Source organism: Aulonocara sp. 'chitande type north' Nkhata Bay, linkage group LG20 (assembly GCF_057382095.1).
Source record: "Aulonocara sp. 'chitande type north' Nkhata Bay isolate Kocher_YH1m ecotype deep benthic linkage group LG20, A_spYH_male_GT1.1, whole genome shotgun sequence".
NCBI classification, from domain to species: Eukaryota; Metazoa; Chordata; class Actinopteri; order Cichliformes; family Cichlidae; genus Aulonocara; species Aulonocara sp. 'chitande type north' Nkhata Bay.
Window position 1 is genome coordinate 32685571 of NC_141363.1, and position 22625 is coordinate 32708195.

At 40.4% G+C, this 22625-nt stretch overlaps 2 protein-coding genes across 6 annotated transcripts; both read right to left on the reverse strand.

Moving 5' to 3' along the window:
* Positions 1 to 6315: 6315 nt before the first annotated feature.
* LOC147306026 (dual specificity protein phosphatase 7-like) lies at positions 6316 to 10936 on the reverse strand. Its single transcript, XM_086278222.1, has 3 exons — positions 10159 to 10936; positions 9089 to 9517; positions 6316 to 7953 (listed from the first exon to the last, which is right to left on the reverse strand). Exons 1-3 carry the CDS (start codon positions 10526 to 10528, stop codon positions 7643 to 7645), a joined length of 1110 nt encoding a protein of 369 aa, XP_086134348.1. The 5' UTR covers positions 10529 to 10936; the 3' UTR covers positions 6316 to 7642.
* Positions 10937 to 14194: 3258 nt separating this feature from the next.
* On the reverse strand, positions 14195 to 21300 carry LOC147306027 (5-aminolevulinate synthase, non-specific, mitochondrial-like). Of its 5 annotated transcripts, none has more exons than XM_086278147.1 (6): positions 20040 to 21201; positions 17026 to 17131; positions 16425 to 16593; positions 16024 to 16186; positions 15683 to 15825; positions 14195 to 14925 (listed from the first exon to the last, which is right to left on the reverse strand). In XM_086278147.1, exons 3-6 carry the CDS (start codon positions 16503 to 16505, stop codon positions 14917 to 14919), a joined length of 396 nt encoding a protein of 131 aa, XP_086134273.1. In that variant the 5' UTR covers positions 16506 to 16593; positions 17026 to 17131; positions 20040 to 21201; the 3' UTR covers positions 14195 to 14916. The 5 variants fall into 5 exon arrangements, with proteins under 5 accessions (XP_086134273.1, XP_086134271.1, XP_086134272.1 ...); XM_086278145.1 differs by lacking the exon at positions 20040 to 21201 and adding an exon at positions 21218 to 21300 and having other exon boundaries at positions 14198 to 14925; positions 15683 to 15867; XM_086278146.1 differs by lacking the exon at positions 20040 to 21201 and adding an exon at positions 21218 to 21269 and having other exon boundaries at positions 14198 to 14925; positions 15683 to 15867; positions 17026 to 17128.
* Positions 21301 to 22625: the final 1325 nt, after the last annotated feature.

Below are 22625 nucleotides of genomic sequence, written 5' to 3' on the forward strand. Positions count from 1 at the left end.
GCAGTGTGTGAATGAATCTGGGGTGTGGTGCACTGTAGCAGTAAGCTGGGTGGAGAAGAGAAGCACTTACGTAAGACAGGCCTGATGATGACTCATGCCTGCTTTTATTAACACACACTGCAGTTATGAACTACCTTTGTTATTGTCGCCACATAAGCCATCTCTGTTTCCTCATTGGTGAAATATCGAAACACCTGTAAGAACGACTATTGAATGTGACTGAGACGGAGGATTTGCATAGGTAATGGTAAGCTTAGTTTATTATATAACTGACTTCATTCATTCATAGAAAACAAAGTGGGTTTATTCCATTGCCTGAGAGTGAGTCAGACAGTCAGACACAAAGCTTTATATAGTAAATTCTCAGGGAAACACGCTGCTTTGCTGTTTTACTGATTTATAAAAACAGTTCTTCAAACCATTAGATCACATAAAAGTAATACTTCACCAGGAAAATGCCCTAAAATGGCAATACCAAGCTATACCAACTTAGCTCACTGTGATTAATACATGTACAAACTGTCCGGAAGAGCGAGCAATACCCCGGACACAGTTAACGTGCTGTCTTCCTGATACCCACACATGTAGACCTCATTTAAAGCCAGCAGGCGTTTGGGTTTAGGATTCCTGTTTTTCTTGCTTGTCTACATCACATGGCCTTGGAAGCTGTCCAGTGCCAAATATTAAAGATTAATCTCTGGAAATTTCTGTTATTCACCATTCACAATAGCAGAAAATACATGAATATAAGCTCCCAGATTCTCTGACCCATTTCCAGCCGTTGTTCCTTTTTAGGTCATGTGACAGTGACTTTTTGTTTGTTTGTTTTGGCCGTGTAAAATGACGTGTTCGTTGTAAATGATTACATAAATACGATAAATACATAAAGACAGTTTTAAATGAATGTCAGTATGAGAGCGAATGCTAGGTTGTTTTCGTTGCCATAAATACACAATGAGGAAGTGGAACACTTTAGACAAAGAGAGAGTGGAGAATGGAAGGACTGCAAATCAAACTGGAACAGACGGAATATTGTATCATGACGCTCCATCCCACTTCTGGTGCTGAGAACACTAAAGTACTGTTTCTGGACTGCCTTGCCATAATGGCCCATAGAACAGCAAGACTACAAGACACAGAATTCTCAGATTCCACAATAACTATTCATGGAATCAAATGAATAACAGCTATTGTTTTGTTTTAATGCACCACTGGAGGGTTTATCTATTTTTACTTCTAGTTATGCATGTAAAATGAAGAATACACACTGCACACTTAAGTTATAGAGCTGAACAACAATACTGAAATTCTCCAAGTCCTGCAATAAAATGTTAGCCTAGATAACTTGAATTATTGCTTATTTATTAGCATTTTAAAACTTAATTTAATTACTTATGCTATTGACAGTGTATTTGACAAAAAAAGTGCATGAAGTAAGTTTTAAAAGCTGATCACAAAGGTGAGCCTGCATTTGGCACTATGGCATCATGTTTAATATACACTCGCCAGTCACTTCATTAGTTACACCTTGCAGGTACTGTGTTGGACCCCTTGCCTTCAGAACTGCCTTCAACACAGTGCTGGAAACCAGACAGATGATTTGAGCTTTGTGACATGAAGCAGTAATCACAAGGTGTGTACACTGTGATCATAAAGGGACAGGCATGGTCAGCAACAATACTCAGGTAGGCTGTGGTGGTTAAATAGTGCTCATTTGGTACTAACGGACCCAAAGTGTGCCAAGAAAATATCCCCCACACCATTACATCACCACCACCATCCTGATCTGTTGATACAAAGCTGGGTGGATCCATGTTTTCATGTTGTTTTTGTGCCAGATTCTGACCCTACCATTCAAATGTGGCAGGAGAAATTGAGACTCGTGGGACCAGGGAAGGTTTTTCAAATTCAATTCAAAGGTTTTTCTGTTTTCAAAATTTTCCTGAACCTGTATGAACTATTTACTCATTTCCCTGTTCTTAGCTGATAGAAGAGCCATCCAGTGTGTTTGTCTGCGGCTTCGAGCTTCATGTGGTGTTTGTTTTCAGAGATGCTCTTCTGCATGGCCACAAGCAGTGTGGTCATTCTCCTCTGACTTCATCAGCAAAGCATTTTCAACCAGACAGCGTTAGCTTACTGGATATTTTCCCTTTTCAGACCATCCTTCTTAAACTCTAGAGATGGTTGTGTGGGAAAATTCCAGTGGATCAGAAGTTTCTGAAATACTCGGACCAGCCCGCCTGGCACCAGAAACCATGACACATTCAAAGTCATTTAAATCACCTTTTTCCTCATTCCGATGTTCGTTTTAAACCTCAGCCATGTCTACATGCCAAAATGCATTGAGATGCTTTTGCCTTGCTTACCCAATAAAGCTGCCATTTACTGTACTAACTATGTAGTAAAGTAAGAAGCTGCAATATTTAGTACATGGATGGCAGCTTTAAGCTCCTCTTGGCTTGGTGCTGTTAGCTGTTAGTGTGGGGGTTTTTTTTGTGAAAACAGTTTTCTCTTACAGCTAAAGGCAACTCAAGAAGACGTGTGAGACTAAATCAAAGAGGAAAATTGTGGGCAGGGAAATTAGAGAGCTGAATGGGTCAAAACCTGTGCAGAGCGTTCTCATTTACATATTATATAATTTGAGTCATTGTTCATTTTAAAATATTAATCAAAACTGCTTCAAGGCTGGTGCTTGAGTAATATGCGTTTTTTAAGTTTTGCTACAGTGTAAATAGTTCAGTTGGAGATGTTTAAAGGGGCTTACTTTTGTTGGTTTGTTTGTGGGTTTGTTTTGAGTGACACGTGGAGATTCCTGCTATTGGCACTACGACATCAATATTTCAGGCACCGATGACGTAGAAGTACATCCCGTAGCACAGACATGCTTTTCATCTCACTCAGCAGTCCCGTACTATGAGCAACATATGGCCTTGTATGAATGGCATACCAGACAGCAAGACATTTCCAGTACGGCCTCCCGTGTAGCTCCTGAACGGGGGCGCAAAATAGACAGATGACCTTTACTTTGTGTTAGGTCTGCACAAGGAATGTTTTCTTTCACTGACTTAGCTGCAGATTAAAACTGCAAATAACTATCACTCTGTTCTTGTGCTTGGTGAGAGCAGGCTACTGTATATTACTGGATGGTGAATTTGGCTATGAAATGAGAGACTTCTGGTGTTAACAGATGGTCGCTTCGGCCTGCCACTCGGATTCCGTGGGGCTCTGCTTTACACATGACCCAGTATTCTCTTGGCCAAAACTTACACTTCTCTTCCTCCTCAGATAACATACATGTCTCCCAGAACAGACTGATGTGACTTAGAAAGGTTTTGAGTTCAAATTAAGTTTACCGAACCATAATATTTGTTTTGATTTTGTCGTTATGTTGTTAATTTTTGCAATATGGTAACAAATCACAAAGTTGAGCTTTTTGGCATCTTAAATCTAACTTTAAAAATCTTTTTTCCCTTGAAAACAAATGTGGGAAAATAGGAAGGATTAAAAATGGCTTTGCTGTGACTCCAAGTATCTGGGAATCAAATGGCAATCTCCCAAACGGGAAATTGGCATGATAACACATACCATTCCTCTGTAGTTATACATGGCAATAGGAAATTTCCATGTTTCAGTGCACTTATGAACTGACTAAGAAGAATTAAACACTTCTATGATCATCATGAGTGCTGGTAAAAAACAAACAAACAAAAGAATAGCAGGTATTCGTATCATAAAATATGACACAACCTTTTAGATATAACAAAGACAGCAAGGCTCAAGGGACAGAGCAGAACTGCATCTATGATGTCATCGCCTACTCAGGGACAGCATTCGCCCAAATACTGAGATTAGGATTATTCTCATTTCCTCTGAACATCTGCTGTACACAAACAGAATGAGACCAGCAGGAGTAAAAATCCCTGCACTAACGATGGCAGTTATTTAGATAAGAATGGCTTTTATAGCAGGAGGGCCAAACACTCATAGGATCGTGGTCACCCCTTTCGCAATGTACGAATGAACTCTTATTTTATGGAAATAGCGTAAATAGTCCTCTGTGAATACCGTGGCTCTGTGTTCAGTGAGGGTGAACTGAATAAATGAGCTAATGCTGTTAGTGTGCATCAGAAGCAGAAGCAGCTGTGAAATTATTGTCAGTCATGCAGTATGTTAAGTATGTTCTTATAACCACAGCAGGTGTGAACCAGCTTCCAACCCCCACCCAGAGCTAAAATCAAGTCAGTCTCATGCACATCTGCTTCACCAGCAGTGGCTGCTGAGTAAGCACTACATTAGCCTCTGCTTCCCTTCATAAATGATCATAACAGGACAGAAAAAGTCCCCTTATATCTCACAAAAAATTAAAAACAAAAAACTACTTGGTGGGAAAAAAAAAGAAAGAAAATGACATGCACGGGCATCCATTTCCTGTAAATGGAAGTCAATCATCTTTCTTTATCAAAGGTTTGCTTAAAAAGTTCTGCCAGACTTCAGAATGAACTCTGTAATTTCACATGTTTCTTGAGTGAGCAAGTGATGGGGAATACACCGTCTGCTCAGACCTCACACCCAGCTTTGAAGCTGGCAGCAAAACACAAAGTGATTCATAACTGCAGAATGCAAAAAGCTATTTTTAAATCTCAGGTGAGGCATTCCACAAATAACAGGTGTCAGGAGTGCTGAATGGTAGATGCATGGGAATCTCACTTCTGAACACCAGTTTGTACATTCTACCTGAAGATAAGTGTTTGATAGACACTAGTGTGCGATGGCAATAAAATCAGGTATTTAAAGGTGTGTAACCATTTACATCACTCTTCTTCACTTGTGTAGAGCACTGACGATACGTTGTGGGTCTACGGTGCCGTTTACAGATAAGTTCACTATGATTGTTCTCACTCCATTATCCCCAGGCACCGAACACTAGTTTTCCAATGCGCTGCAGCAACCCATTACCTTTGCCTTAGAGTGGGTGTCTTTTCAGACCTAATCATAGCTTTAGCCTGCAGGTATGTGGCTTGCCAGGTTCAGTCATCCTGGAAAACCCATCATTCAACAACTTTTATCGTCACAACTGCGAGGTGTTGCTAGGCACGTCTTTTCATGTGCTATATTGCTGCTCAGAGAGCTGTAAGGTTTTATATCTAACCCGCCAAAATATTCTCATTTGTCTTTGTCTCAAAGCTGGAACTAAAAGAGTTTTAATGTATTATTTAATTCATTAAATGCCATACGGTGACAGTTATTGGACAATGAACGGCTGTATGGATAGGGGGGCAATACAAAGCATTTCCCCCCATCTCTACTTTTTTTGTCTGACTTAGAAAGCTTGGCTTTGGTTCGTGAAACAATTTCTTTGGGAATTTATTACACCATCTTTCTGTCATCTGGAAAAGAACATTTGAATAAATCTCCCTGACAAGGTAGAAACAATACGAGACCTACTGAGCATTCAGGGAGCTGTAATGACACATCAAACGGAGAAAACAAAGAACTGCTTACCAATTCAGAAACTTCCAGACAAAACTCAAGACGTCTAATTATTGTTTTAAGGGATATGAGATAGAGTATATTGTTTGCATGGTATTATGAAATATACTTAATGTACTTTCTTTTCTTTTTTTTTTTACCAGAAAGTAAACACTTTCTTGTAAACTTTGTGTGTGAATGACTTCTTTTTAATTGGTAGCGTGAGAAAAGCAAAATGACGTGTTAATTTCCCTCTAAATGGTAGCAAGAGTGTTAAAGAGTTCTCAGTTCTTCTTTGTAAATAAACAAATTTCATTAATGGCTTTATAGGATATTGCCCTTTCCTCACCCCCTTCAGGAAATGTGCAAATCTTAATAAACAACAAACAAAAAAAGGTAATTTCACTAGGAATAACAGCTATTGTGCAGCACTGTTATTAAATTTTATCACTCTAGAGGAGTGAAGTTGCAGAGGGGAGCTGTCCGAAGTCTTGTATCTGTGGTGGAGTACATGCTGTGTCATCTTCCTCTTCCTTTAAGCAATATATGAGTGACTGGTGGGTGTGCCTGCACTGTGGTATTGACAGATCTGGCCCTGTCACTTGTCTTGTGTCAAGAAAGCGTGTGGGAGACAGGAAGTCGGGCTTCAGAGTGGACAGAAAACAGACATCTGACCACAGTGGCAACCTTGATCCCAGAAAACACTGAACAACTGCTTGCAACTCTCTCTGGATCTCTTAGAGCCCTGTTTGTTACTGACTCAACCACGTAACCACCTTTGTTTTGAATGTTATTGACTCTCAGTAAAAAGAAAGCAAAAGTCTAAGCAAAGACAAACAAATCGTATTCAAGTAAAAATATACAATATATTTGAACTATAAACTTTTACAGAATGTCTTGGACATTTAGCTTTACACATACTATACATAAGGGTCCAACAAGGGTCACTTTCATATTCTTGTTGATTTAAAAAAAAAAATGTTCCCATGGCAACCACATTTTATGTACATCTTTATAAACATACCAAACAAAACAGCCCTTGGGAGCACTTTAAGAGGCCATGATGAGATACAGATGCCTTGTATAAAAATCCCTGAAAATGTCTCACTGTGAGGTAAGAATACACTGGTCAATCTCATTTCCTTTTATGCCCTTTCATTCATCAAACTCATTCATTTGTTCTGAGATGAGACGGGCGACAAAGCACAGCTAATTACACGTCATCTTTCTCGAAACATTACGTTTTCGTCAGAAGTAGCTGCAGACTGAAGAAGGTTGGATTAAAAAACAAGGTGGACGTGTACTTGTTCATAAACTGAATACTTACATACTTGTTCCTTTCAACTGACTAAAAGGATACTCCTACACGTTATACCTATAATTTCATGTTAAGGTATGGTCAAGGCCTCACCAACAACAGGTTATATGATGTAAAGGTTACAAGAAAAAACCTTGATAGAACAAAGTCCCATGCAAATAATGCAGCTTTGAGCAACAAGACGTACAGGGAGCGTTTTTGAAGGATAACATATTCAAACTTTGATATTTTGCGATAAAAAATATCACAGTTAAAATATATATATACACAGAACAGGCTGCCAGAACTTACGTGTAAAGTCTAATAATGTTTAGCAGAAATTTGTGAAAGTGGAAGAAGAAAATATTTATAATGTATTTAAATACTTATATAAGAAAAACTGGACAGTAATTCAAGGTGGGATTGCCGCAGTAGCCATTTCCCCCCCCATCAGCTTAGGTAACCCCCCAAAATATCTCATATCGGTTCAAAGAAAACATTCTAATTGGCCAAAGACTTTTTTTTTTAGACCATCAAGGCAATATTGATGACTGATACAAATACAGGAACATCCATTGTACAGCTGGTGAATAGCAAATAACAGTCAAAGAGCAATGCTAGAGAAATGTCCTGTTATTATGGCTGTACATGACCATTCATTAATACCATGTATGTCACATACCAAAAGTCATCATTGTGTTAGATATTAAGGCATTGAGACTGGATCTAACAGAGTATGTTTTCTGCATATAGGAGTAGTTCCTTTTGGTGCAGAAAAACTGTAACTGACGTACTATAAATATCAGCCATCTGAAAGGCTCAGAAACCTCAGAGTCACCTCAGGAAACCACAAAAAAAAGGCTGTTCTATCACATCTCATGTCGACTCCAGCGTATCTAGCTGAAAGACATTGTGATTGGTTGGTGTGGTGAAAAAGAGCTGCTCCTGGTTGGTAGAACAGTTGTCACAGGGACTGTGCAGCCCCAGAGTTCTCTCAAAGTCCAAGAGCTGACCCATGAAGTTGAAGTTTGGCGAAATGTTAGACTTCTTCCTCTTGACAAAGTCGTAAGCATCATTCAGAGAGAGGTGGAGTCTCTGCATCAGGTAGGCCACAGTGACGGTGACTGAGCGGCTGATGCCGGCCAGGCAGTGGACCAGGATGCCACATTGCTTTGACCTAGCCTCGTCTGTGAGAGAAAAGGTAGACTAAGGTCAGCATAACTCTTTGGTTATTTTAGTTATCAATGCCGTGTCTGCTTTTAACAAAACAAACACAGCATACCTAAGACCCGGTTACTTGCCAAAATTAGCAAGCAACCTCAATCTAAACAACACAACAAAGCTTGGCAACCCAGCAACCTGAAATCCAGACAAAGCGTGTAATAGACACGCCGGTCCACTGTATCCAATTCATGCTTTGCCTCTCCAAAAACTGAAATGTAGTTGTCGCAATCTGCAGTAACAGCAGAGGCAGATATTTTATATCAAGCCAACATGAAAATAATCACCAGAAAATGTTTAGACAGACATTAATAACACATTAACATCCATATAGATATTAGCTTAAACGACTCTAAAGATTAAGGGAATGTACTTGATACGTTTTTTGCTCACTAACTAAATATATTATCTCCCCCAACTGGTAATGCAATGTCTACATGTAGTAATGCAACTTCTGCCATTGTCTCAATTTCATGTTTTGGAAAGGCAAAGCGTGAAACTGACACGATGTCTGTTTTACACATTGGCATGATACTGGGTTGAACCCTTTCATCAAACACAGGACAGGGTGGAAACAACTTTTCCTTCCTCATTCTGGTTCATGATGCAGAACCGCAGCCACCAAACAAACAAGCGAAAAGCTGCGGTTTCAGGTGCAGTGACGGGAAGAGACGCAAAAGCAAAATTAAAACAGCGTTGCGATGCTGCTAGAAACAAAACAAAAAAAGGAGGACGTTCTCTTCCAAGGTTGCTATCCTGTATAAATGTGATAATACTGTCTAACACCTGAGAGCATCATCTTTAATCACCCACTAAACTCCCACCTGTCCAACAAGCACATTTGAGAACCAACTGAGCTAACTAATGGATAGCTCAAGCATGCTCATTTGTTATTTTATTATTAATAATAAAAGAAACAAAAGAAATAAAAGTAAATCCCTCATTTGTTTGTGTTTAATCCCACGAACAAAAGCTGCCAAGCCTACTTGAACTTACAACCTACTCTCACATGACACGCCTTGTAGCAAAACAAACTAAACTTTCTGAAAAGTGAGTCTCCGAGTTTTTTTTTCCAACAAAACCAATATCTGAGTTACTCACCTATAAATGATATTGCCTCTGGAAAGAACTGGGACAGGTTCTGACTCCAGTGGTCCGAAATGGGGATCTGTTTGTACCTGAAGTGTCCATCATGCTCAAACATGTTGGGGAGATTGGGTGTGACATTCAAGATGTACTTGATGTTGTACTGGCCCAGCACATCTAGGTTAGTGGAGTCTTTGGCACAGCCCAGAAAAAGGTAGGGTAGGATTTGGACAGGGAAGGCAGGCTGATTACTCGGAATGGGGCTCTCCTCGGACTCTGTGGCACTGGTAGGCTCGCGATCAGACTCCCCGTCGGAACAATCGGAGCTGATTCTGAGATTTCCGAAGCCCAGAACAGACACTGGTGGTGAGGAGCTGGGACAGGAGCTGTCCAAGAGGGTCTCACAGTGCTCTGGGTACTCCGTGTGGAACTTTACAAACCCACCTGGACAAGAGCCAAAGACACAAACAAGTCACATATACACATTTAAATCATTTTTTTTTTCTTAAAGTGCAACCTTATATAAAAGTTTATTTAAACCACATATCAATGGAAAATCGCTGCAGGGTGTTGAGACTGGCAGTACTGTAAAGACCCCCCAAAGAGGCCATTCATGAAATGCATGCCTGTTCCTGCTAGAGCAAAACATGGCGCAGCCATTTTGGAATTTTAATTGAGAATCTCAGTAGTGACACACAAACTTCTGAACAAGCTTCAAACCGCAAACACACAGCACAGGATGAACATCTGCGCAGGACTAACATTTACGTTTGTATAGCGCAATAAACATTTACAGTTTCGTTTTAAACCCCAGAAGCTAAAAAAGGAAACCTCACAGTTAAAAAAAAACCTCACAGTGTCCCAACTTCTGCTCCACCGAGGGAAAAAATCATTTCTTTGCCTTTACCTCTTATAATAAAGTTTTGCTACTGTTGGGCCAAATCTTACTTTACAAATTTACCTTAAAGGAAACTTATGCGCCGTGAGGCATTTTTTATCCTTATGAACTCAATTACAAGTACAGAACATTTGCATACACAGTTCTCTGTTTGTTGTTTGTTTATTTTAACGGCAAAACTATTTACCTTCCAGATAATACGCTGTACAGCCGTCTTCCCACAGTTTCTGAAGAAGCAGACCCAGAACCGACGTCGGAGTCCCGCTGTCCTGCCAGCCCACGGAGCACTCATCGTACAGAAGGACCGTGCCCGTCTTGCACCGTCTCATGAACTTCTCCTTATCCTCGTGGTTGGGAATGATAGCCCGGATAGGTATGTTTCCCTTTCTGAACCTCCGGAGCATCAGCCCCGGAATGGCCAGGTTTATGGCGGTCTCTATATGGGATGATTCATAAAGCTCATGTGAACGGCAGTCCAGCAGGAGGAGAGAAGTGCCCCCGGACTCTAACTCGAGTTGCAGCCATTCCACGCTTTTACTCGGCGTCACATTAGACATATCGGAGTCAATAGCATACTACTCGCAAGTGCAAACACTAACTACATAGTCCACCGATCGACGAAAAAAAACAAACAAACAAAAAACAAAATAAAAGAATAGAAAAAAAGCCCTACATATCACCCGGAAAAAAAGACGTTAAATGTTGCCCCGCCAGTTCGTGGTGCTTCTGCTTGAGCGAAGAGATTTCCCCTTTTTCCTCTTCTCTATTTCCATCAGTCAGTGAGTCTGGTCTGCCCCCAACAAAGCAAAGACTCATTGGAGACCTATTTGCACTTTAATTTACGAGACACACGTTTAAATGTGGACGCTTTGTGGCCAATAATTTCTTCATCAACTTCAACTGCTCCACATCGTATCCGGGGCATCCATGCGCATTCTCTTCTTACCATTCCGATGCATGCATGGGAGGTTGTTTTTTTTTTAGTTGACAGTAGAGCAACTCAAGAGGGAGGAGTTTTATCCTTACGATTTAAAGTCATAGCGGAAATATAGCAAAGTTTGTTACGACCAAGTCTCAATGAAACCACTTTTTGTCAATCGCCGTATCATGAGCGAAACATTTTTTTGCGATTTTGTAACATTATAGCGAGTTTTTATTTAGAAGGGAGCTGTTGGCACTCGGTATTATTACATTTTAGTAACACTGGGCGATTTTTATTATTTTCTAAAGTATATTTCCCCCCACCCTTTGAGAACATGTAGGTTAGTATAACAGATATATTTGCGCATTTGTACCTTGAGGTCTAACTTATCCTTTGAGATGCTTAGAACTGAGGTGGAACTGCAGTGGTCCATATAATGCATTATTATTGTAGCATTATCTCTTGGTCACAGCCACGTTCCCCTGACCAGTGTGGAATTTTCTGTGGGACCTTCATGATACCCCTTTGAAACCGAAATCCAATGATATACTGCACTGTAGCTGTCACTATGCAGTACAGTCCAGTTCATTACATAGACTGTAGTGTGTGGTGCAGTATTTAAGATTAAAATCACACCCTTCAGGAGGAAAAAAACAAAAATGAGATTAATTCAGACACTTTTAGCTGGTGATTCATGTAGTTACATAATATTTGTGTTATCTTTCATGATGATAATATTCATAATCAGATTGGACACACCCCTGAAGGTGGAAATAGAAAAAAATTCACACCTCTTCCCTTTAAACTAATTTCCTTAAATTTAAATATCATGGGGACTGCTAAGTGTGCTGTCGTGCTTTACTAAAAAGCACAACAGCACGGTCCTCCAAGACATTGCCATAGTACATCACTGGTGTATAATAATGCAGGCGGACTGGGAGAAATAAGAGAAGGGAAAGGAGAGAGGGAGAGGGTGATGCGTGCAGTGGGAACCCAGCCATGCAGCTCATCCGTCTGCACACGTGAGTGGGGGGACACACAGATGTGCAGGGCATCGGGATTAACACAGTATGAGAAATGGAGCTAAATACACTCACATTCACACACAAACGCTCGCAGCCACAAACTGATCAGACACTCCGCAGCACGTATCGTATCACTGCCATTCTACACCTTACTGCCGTTTCAGCACCTGCAGCCAGCAGCAAACTTCCTCATCATTTCAAGGGGTCTGAAAACCAACGCGCGCACACACACACACACACACACACACACACACACACACACACACACACACACACACACACACACACACACACACACACACACTGCCTGTGGGCCTTCATGCCAGCATGATTTCTGCTCCAGTTCAGCTATCTTACAGGAAGTGTAGAAAAGTTGGACCTCCCCTAAAACTTTCCAATAAGGAACTGAACAGCCCGTATCTACAAAGGACAGTGATGGGAAGGGAAGTAATGTGTGATAATGAGGTCAAACAATGCACAAGACCCTAAATGCCAAATTATAGCCTCTGTATCATACGTCTCGTGTGATAATATCTATGCGTAATGTAATAAATCAAACTCTACTAAGTCAACTCAATGCATAACAAGGATGTGTGCTCTGAGCTAGCAAGACTTGCATCATATTGGTGGTCTACTCCACTTCCACCGACACGGTTACATAACGGGCTCTAAACGTGAGCTCATGGTAATTCTCCCAGAGCAAAGAGGGGAAACGTCTCTGCTGCAGAATCCCACGTCTTTCATGTCAAGTGCTGCTTCAAGGGCTTCCACGCAAACACGGTGGATGCACAAGCACCCTCCTTTAATGTCCGGATGCAGTTAGATGAATTAAGAAATGAGCAATAAAGCAAGTGCTTCCTCTTCATTGATTTCTGTCTTTGCGTTGGAGTATGTTAATCTAATCATGGTGATCACGGCCTACAGCATAGAGCACCACTATCATGTAAGAAAAAAATACTGATAATACTGCTGTTACAGTTATAGCAGATTAAGTCAGTAGTTCATTTAATTGAAATTAGTATCTAAAATCTCTGATTTTACAGTTGTGCCATGCTGTGAGCTGTGTGGAAGTGTGTTTGTCGGATTTTAATACAACCAATGTGATCTCACGTGTTATCTAGATGGGAAACACAATATCCTGTTTTCTGCTGATACCCTCTAGTGGTTCATTACAAAAGCTGCTGCACCAGTTATGAGTCATCTGCAAAGGGAGGTGGTGTCTGATGTCACTGCCTCACAGCTGCAAAGAGAAGGCCCAGTGTGCCTCCATGTGGTGAAGCCATGAATGTCACAAAGGGCATTTCATGAATGAAAAACCAGATGACCACAAATCTGCCCTTAAGATCATTTTGCATGCAGAAGACTACTAAATTGAACATCTGTATCTGTTGTTTCATATGTTTCGCATTAAAAATGAAAACAGAAGAATATTTTAACAGTAAACATTTTTTTGCTTATGCTATTTATTTTATTTCCTAATCTGTAAAACGGAATTGCAATCACCCTTTAGCATGCCTTAGTTGCAACAGATATATCTCTGTCAGGAGTAAAGCATGTAATAAAATTCCTCATATATCAGTACAGCACATATGCACCACAGATACCCTAACTGTCATATAAATGTATGAAAATAAAACTGGATGAGCCCACGAAGACATAAAACAGGATCTGATCGGAGATCATTTTGGGCTGCTGGATAACTGTGTATCAGAGTTCAGGATATTTCATACCATGGGGTTGATATATGTAACAAACCCAGCACCAGCACACAGCAACCTTACTTACTGGAATAAATGAAAAATGAAAATGTGAGCCTTTGGAAATATAGAACAATACAGAAGACCATTAGTAGGCTACTGAATTTAAGCTGAAACAGAAGGTCAGCCACAGTAAAAGAAGATGTGTTAGAAAGCATAGTGGCCACCTTGGATTAAAAAAAGTCACACCATGCACAATTTGTGTTGGAAATTGTGCATACCTTGCACTGAAAGCAGACGTATGCTTTTTGTTTAGCACAAGAGGCTGAATGTCTGAAGAACACAGTATGAAGTAGTCCTTTGAATACAATGTCCAAGAAAAACAATGATTTTTAAATGGCACAAAATTATAAGATTAAACGTAACCAAAGAAAAAGATTTGAAGCTTGAGAAATATCGGCAGCAAATCATTGGCCAGATAAAATGAAAACAAATTTGTTAGGATGACATGAGATTGACATGGCCATGGACTACACTGCCTGCATACAGCTGAATCTGATGTGCACAATGTATGTATGAGTGAAAACAGTAGATGGAAGTAGGGGTAAAGGTTTCTACACTCCAAGAATGACAGAAGATTTGAAAACTATGGCCTGGTCATAATTGGATTCACAGTTCAAGACTGAAGTGAAAGGTAGAGTAACAAAACTCTTCCAACAAACAGCAGCTGAAAAGATTAATCTGAGAAGAACGCAAGAACATCTGTCCACATATTTGTCCACTGCTGTCATCCTTTTCCCAGAATACTCAAATATATTATTAAAAAAGAAATACAATTAAAAATATTAGAAAATCAAAGAAATCCAGTAGACTAGGAACACGGATCATTTATTTAAATATATGTGAACATAAAAACCTCTGATGGAAACTATGTTCAGTATTTTTAAAGTTTAAGTTCAGTACCTCTGAAACAAAAAAAAGGACATTTTGCACATACATGTAACAGCTAATTCATGTAAAAGCTGTAGTTTTTAAAAAATGTAAAAGAGTTCATTCATGCTTTAACCACACACAGACCGCATGTTTATTTAAAATAAAATAAAAACCCAATACAGCTTTAATATCATGAGAATTCAGTGCTTTTGGTGATGTCAGGCAACTGCTGATATCATGGGACTGAGGCCTTTGCAGTAAGACTTCTCTCTCACACTCATCTTTCAAAGTGAACAAGTTGCTGGCAGAAGTTGCACTCTGCTAAGGCGGGCGACCTCAGGTCCAAACCCACTTCCTTTCATGTTTCATCAGCCGATCTGTGAAGACAAAGCAACACAACAGATGCACTGACGACTGAGAATTACAGATGTTGGATAACCTTAACGGCTTAAATACTGACCAAATAATCCTATCATAAGCGAGTTTTTTTAAACCATTAGCTGGTTCACTATCTGATGAAGCTATAAAGTAATGCCTTTCATCATCTTTGTTACTTAATGGCCAGGCATATTATTGAGCATAAAAGTCAACTTTTCTGCATTTTACACTTCAATATGGTGAGGAGAACTCAACAAAAACAGGATTGGCAACTGAATTGTTAAACTGACACTAAAAAAGTAGTCCATCATCTGGGGAGTGTGGTCTGGCAATGCGCAGCAGCTCCTCTCCTTTACCCACGGCGGGGTAGTTAATCGCCTGAACGTTGATGTTGTCACAAGACATCATAGTGTCACAAACCACAGTGTTCTTCTCTGCATTTCCCACAGTCTTAGTCTCAAATTGAATTTTGAGTGTAAGATGGAACTCATTCTATAAGAGAGATTTACAGAATCTCTCATGGCCCGTTTATTAGGTACACCTTTTGAACTACTTGTAAATGCAAATATGAAATATAATCATATAAGTATAAAAAAAAAATCAAAAGCGAGTCCAACTTGTTACTAGCAAAGTGGGCCTAAGTGTTTAGTGAGTATACGGTAAAAAAACATTATCCAGGCATCAAATGCCTGTTTCAGAACCAACTGTCCTGTCAGCTAAAGATTCCAACAGCATAATGTGCATGAATTTTCTTACTTGGACAAGAATAATGTGGTTTGGACAGTGAACCACAGGAAAGCCAGAATCCATCAGCATCTGTCGAAGCAGCTTGACAGTCGTCTGATGTTTCCTTCTGAGCATCTGGCCTTCTTCACTTTTCAGGATCTTAATGTATTCCCCTGCCAACAGCATGAGGGGCAGAGACTTGGTAGAGAAGAAACCTGCAGCACAACAGGGCACTGTGTCCACCAGGGGCTGGTGCTGGCAATATAGCCACCTAAACAGCTGATTGCCATAGCTGGATATTAAATCCTCTATAAAACCTATGCAGCAGTTGTCAGAAAATGTTTGCTCTCACTGATGAAGTGTCCACTTACAAAGTGTACCAGAGATGATATCCATTTTTTTCATGACTTTATCTGTCTTCAATCCCTCCTCCTCTGGGGCCTTATAATCCTCTAGCATGCAATTCATCCACAAATGTAATAGCACCAAACTTGTGAGCAACGTTGCACATCCCTTCAAGTAGGCACACCGCTCCTGCAGAGAGCACGGCATTGAAAATTAAAATATTTTTATTCATACAAATCAACAGTTTGCATTTATTTATTCATTGCTGACCCTGACGTGTATTAGATGTGTGATTTCACTGAATCCACTTACACAGAGAGTAATAGAAACTTCTAGAAATCCTGTACATTCTAATTAAAAAGAATAGCTGAACATTTTAAAAGCCCAATTAAAGACATTCACACTAAAAGGAGGACCACGTACTTACCATCCATTGAACGGATGGCAACGATTTTTGAAGTGGAGGAGTCCGATTTCTCAAGTAGCTCTTGTAGGCAGTTGGCGTCATTGTGACGATATAAACTTTTTAGCCCAGCTGTTTCTTAAACCCTGAATCACTGACGCATGGTTTCCGGCTTTCGAGTAAATTTCACAACCTTGCAGAATAAACAAAAGAAAGAAAAAAATCTCTCCAATACATTTCAATCAAAATAAGAAAACGTGTAACCATTCAAAGACATTCAACTTTAGGTCACTTATTACATTAGTTTAAGCCAAAATTGAAGTAGCTGGTAGCATCTTTGACAGGGTAAACTATGTAGAGTCATTGGCTACAAAGCAGAGAGTGAACAGCTCTGCTACATCCTTCCAAGGGAGGTCAGGTAGTACATAATGAAGATCCACATGGAAGTTGCTTGTTATTGAAATGTTTGGTGCTCCTCCTGCACTAGCACCATGCTTTTGTACAGCATATCTTCAGAACAGAAGCAGAGAGAGTTTACTGTCCTGAACCCTGAATTATTTTTCTCCATCATATTTGGTCTAAACAAAATTAACAAGAGCTACAGATGATCAGCGTGAATACTCACATGATAGCCTTGATGATTTTGGGGTGATGGCTCATGCCTAGGTAGTTGTTGCTGCACCACACAGGAACATCTCTCTTTGTGTGAAAAAACTTTGAGTAGTTTTCTGCTATAGGAAACGAGGAGGGAGATCAGTTCATCTTCTTAAAAACTCTATATGTGTGGTCTGGTTTTTTTTGCTTTATATCTTCTTTTTAAAAAACTTGTCATACTGGAATGCAACAGGCGAAAACAAATTGTGGAAGAAGGGTTTTAAACTTCAGATCAGTTTTATTCCCTTTGAAAATAATTGTGCAATAGAAGAATCAGCTTACATCCAGGTAGTGTCAGGTGTGACACTGGAAGATAATGGTTTTTCTGGCTCCACTGCATTGGCCTTGTGTGCCCTGATAAGATCCACAACTGATAACTTCATGTTCGTTTTTATTATTCAAGTATGGCCCATTCAGCAGTCTTCAAATGCATGACATTCCTCAGGTATGCACATGAACTGTCACTAAACTGTGCATACTCAAAACAATGACCTTTCACCTATTGTTTTTCTGCACCATCTCTGCAGTCAGAAAAGGGTATTTAGAGCCCACAGCCTGAACAGCTGGGGGAGTAAAGTGTCCTGTGGGCAACTTCAATTTACATTTCGGATCTGGAGTCAAAATTTTTTATTACAATCAGATCACTGAACACACACAAAGCTGAAGAGGGCAAGGCTCTGGACAGAGGACTGGAGGCCATGTCAGTCATCACTGGGCACTTTAGTGCATAACTCACCAGTGATGACCTCCCACACAAGTAGAAGATACAAAAAAAAAATGTTCATGCCTTTTTAATTTGTCATTTATTAAATTTTCATGGCACATTCTGCACCACATCTCTGTGCGTTCATCATTTGTTTGAAGCCAGCTCACCTCCTGCAACTACCTTTTCGAGAATACGCGCTTCTTTTGTGGTTCGCACTCCTGACATTTCTTTGGAGGTGGAGGAACATCACAGTAATTGCTTAAAGGAGCTTGCTTCTTCGACATCTTTAAGAGTTCTAAACAAATGTCTGTCCTCCTCCTGAAAATCTTATGTACGCAAACACTCGTTGTAACTTCTTATCTTGTGCGCGTTTTTTATTTTGACAGCGAATGCGCACCTGCGGACCACTTATGTGCACCCCTGGTTATATAGCTCGTCATATTGCAGCCACAGAAATTCTTTTGTCCATGAAACCATAAAGCTGCACTTTCTTTTTGCCTTTCAGTCTGATTTGTCATAACGTTTTGTGGTAAGCTTTTCTTTGGCTGTCACTTCTTCACCCTGACCTGTCTTATTTGGCTCAGCAGAACTAAAATATATATCCTGCTGATTTTACACACACACACACACACACACACACACACACACACATAACGGTCAGCGATTCTCTGCGCGATCAACCTCTCACATGTTTAAGCTTGCTGCGGGAGATTTCACTGGTCATGTTTGCATAGTAAGCTAACGATTGATAAGACCATGTCAGAGGAATTGGTGCGCAAATTATCATCACTCACCAATCAGTGCTGTCGCTCTCTATACACAGTTCGCGCGATTGCAAAGTGAAAGCAAAAAACAAGCGCAAATTCAAACGCGATTTCAATATGTCACAGTGGCTCATCGATGCCAATGACATAATTACCCAGCTACATTTCTGAAAGAATGCAAAAGCATTGACATATATTTTGATTCCTACAATAGCCCGACGGGCAGGGCAGAGATAGATTTTGGTAGCCCGACTGGAAAAATCGCTAGCCCCGGGACGTCGGGCTAGCGATTTTGCGAGCCCTGTATCTGATTGAGGAATCACTCATCTTTGGAAAAGAGAGTTTATTACAGAGAAATGGCTCTTTCCAAAATAAAAGCTATACTATACGCTTCTTCTGGGCTATATTCTCAGCAGCATATTGTAGCGGGTCAGGGCTGTTCGGGGTTCTGTTTGTACAGTTATGTTTTGTTTATGTTGCCATAGTGACAGGTGACGCCCTCTCGCTGCGACGGTGTGTCCTTCCGGGGTCAGGGGGCGCCCTGTGTGTTGTTGCTGTGCGGTTGCCGCGCTGAGCAGTTAGCTAGCCAGTGTTGTTCTGCAGATGTCAATAAACGGCTGTGCTCCCTGGCTAGCTCACGGGAAGCAAGACCAAACGACACCTCCGTCTCCTCCTTGTCTGAGCTCGCCACATTGGTGTCAGAAGTGGGATGATGGTGGCACACCATGTTCTGACCCGAGTGACTTTTCCCCCGCCGGTCGTGACCGGCCGATGCGCCAAAAGAAGGCACCTGGACATTTGCAGGACTTTGTATGGGGTAATGGGGTTGTCGGGGACGACTGACCTCTTAGGTGGGGGCTATGTAGAGGGTCAGGGCTGTTCGGGGTTCTGTTTGTACAGTTATGTTTTGTTTATGTTGCCATAGTGATGGGTGACGCCCTCTCGCTGCGAGGTGTGTCCTTCCGGGGTCAGAGGGCGCACTGTGTGTTGTTGCTGTGCGGTTGCCGCGCTGAGCAGTTAGCTAGCGGCAGTGTTCTTCTGCAGATGTCAATAAACGGCTGTGCTCCCTGGCTAGCTCACGGGAAGCAAGACCAAACGACACCTCCGTCTCCTCCTTGTCTGAGCTCGCCACAATATTAAACATATTAGGTCCCCATAAGGAGAATCATGTGCTAACGGCTGTCTAAATGACTCGGGTAAAGTTTGTAGCATGCATGTTAGTTGTATTTGTCTACTTCCACTTGTCTTTGCACTAGGATGATGTCGGCGTAAATGTGCAGTCATATTCGTTGTGTTCCCACTAGTGCTGTCAGCGTTAATATCGTTGAAATGACGTTAACGCCACAACACGGCAAATCTCCGTTAACGAGCTACCCCTGATCGCGCCGTGCGTGGGGCTAGACGGCCAACACGTTAACGAGCTAACTGCGCTAACACACTAGTTCCCACCCATGTAATTGAGCATTGCATGGCACATCCAACATACTGTTTTACTTTAGTCCATGACGCGCTTACCTTCAGGGTTATATCGTTATCGGGACAATATAACGATATATTGTTCAGATGAATGCAGATACATATCTGCAACAGCCGGAGTTTCCCACAAAACAGGGTCAAGGCAGGGTCAAGGCAGGGTCTTTCATATTGTAAGAGCCATAAAAGGCTCTAGGCTTTAGGCAAATTTTAAAGTTGACTAAAACTGAAAGTAGCTACTGATAAAAACTCCCGTTATCCCACCTTTCAGTTACTTTGATCTTACAAAAATCTGGTTTATCCTGTTGAATTAAAATGGTGTTCTACCAAAATCCAACCACTGACATTACAGGTTAGGTAGCTACAGTGTGTGTGTGGCAAAAGCATGCCCTCTAACAGTCACTCAACAAGTGGAAGATAGTCCTGCAGCCCAATCAGAGGACGTTACGTTTGCTGACGTTTTTTTTTTAAAGAACGAATAATAGCACACCACAAAAAACGTGGAAAATAATTACGAAAAAATAAGGCAACAGTGTAATATATTCAGAAGAGTTTCAGATATTTTGCTATTTACATTTCTTTACATAGACGCAGCCATATTGGTGCTGGAAAGTCTTGTCTCTAGATGGCCTGGGAATGCAAAGACAGGATTCCATGTGTTATTAAAGCACTCATAATATTTTCATCTGTTTGGTTCGTTTAACAGAACACTTTGTAGGCACTATGAATGATACTTTGTCAAATTAAAAATATGTTCATTACAAAATATGTACGTATCTTTATTTTTTGTTAATTGCTTTTTTTTCCTATTGGTCTAACATAAGACTATACTTGTTTTAGTAAACTAGTATAATATTTTGTTTAAATTTGTGGAAATAGAGAGCTGAATACATACACACATGACTGTAACGAACACCAAAAACCACATAAAACTTTAGGAAGTCTCGCGGTTCCACATTTCAAGCAAAATCGCCTCGTTGCTTGCACTGAACGTAGATCAGCAGTTGTAAAAATCACACACATACGTCAGCAGAATTACATCAGCAGCTGCGCATGTAAATATAAACAAATACTCCAGATTTTGTACAGTATGTATTAGCATAACGGAAAATAATGTTTGCCACTTCATGAAACCTGCAACACTGTGCAGGCTAGAAATATTATTTCTAATTGTCGAAATTAAAACACAGGCGGTTAAATATTGTAAGATAAGTACCTACATGATAAATGTTACCGTCTCTGGTCATCCAGTTTGAATTTGCTCAGAAACACCGCTGCAATATGGCGGCGACGAACTCGCGTCTCATAAGGGTGTAGTGATTCGTAGTGCCAGCAGGTGGGGCTATTGCCTTTGGCTTCAATTTACGTCTGTTAAACCAAACGCACTTTTACTAGATTTTGGGTATGAATACTTTTTGTGTGCCTTGAATTAATGTCGTCCTTGAATTCTCACATTTTTCTTTTTTTATATTTTCTTTTATTTTGTCATAACCCTAATAATTTTGAGTTTATGCAAATATGACACACTTCTATGTATCAATCTAAATGTACACAAAGTTACTGTTAGACACAGACCTCACCAAATGGTGTTTCTCTATACGAGATACTCTGCCAGGTCTTTACTGCTGCTTGTTTCGCAGTCTTGCTGTGTTCACTTTGTGTCTTCAATAACTGAAATGCATCCTTTGTTAGGTTGAGATGAAGTGACTGACTTGGTCATTTAAAAACATCACACTTCTTTGGTAGCTTTTGGGTTTCTTTTGTAGTATGCTTCGGATCATTATCTGTTTGCACTGCTCACAGGGTCAGTGTGATCAGCTTTGCAGCATTCGACTGAATCTGAACAGAGTAAAGCCGTGAACAATTGAGAATTCATGCCGCTCCTATCAGCGGTCACATCATCAATAAACAGTGTAGGCCCAATTCTATCACCAGCCATGCCATAAAACTGTCCACCACAGCAAACGTATGATATGGTATGCTTCAGATCTCTTCTAATCATTCGTAGTTGGTTTCATCTATTCACTTTTTTTCCCCAAACTGCAGTTTCTTTTAGTGTCTTTTTTTCCTGGTAAAATCTATTCTGGCCTTGTTTTTGAGTAGAGCCATGAGTTTGCACCTTGTTGTAAACCATTTTTATTTACATTCATGAAGGTCTCTCTCGTAGACATCAACAATGGCTCGGCTACATCCTCATTAGCGTCACTTGGCAAAATGCTGTGACGTTGTTTTTCTTAACCAAGCAAATGATTCAGGGTCATCCACTTTAGTTTTTTTCTGTGGCACTTTTTTTGTTGTTGTGGAGTTCGTCAGTCCATTCATTTTTAATGCATCAGATTGGTCCGCCCTGCATTTTACTTGTATTTAACTTTGTGCTTTTTCAGTTTCATGATTCACATAGATCAACATGTCTTTGAATCTAAGTTCTAGTGAACAGCTACCAAATGAGAGTTCAACCCTTGGAAAAAAAAATATCCAGACCTTTTATCTGATAAATTTGCCAGTGGATAATGAAAACAAACAGGCCTTGCCTGGCTGTGAAACTGCTCACCAGTTAATTTTCTAATTACCCTGAAAACAGGGGACTATGTATAAAAGATGGCTGTAATCCATAAACAGCTAATGCAT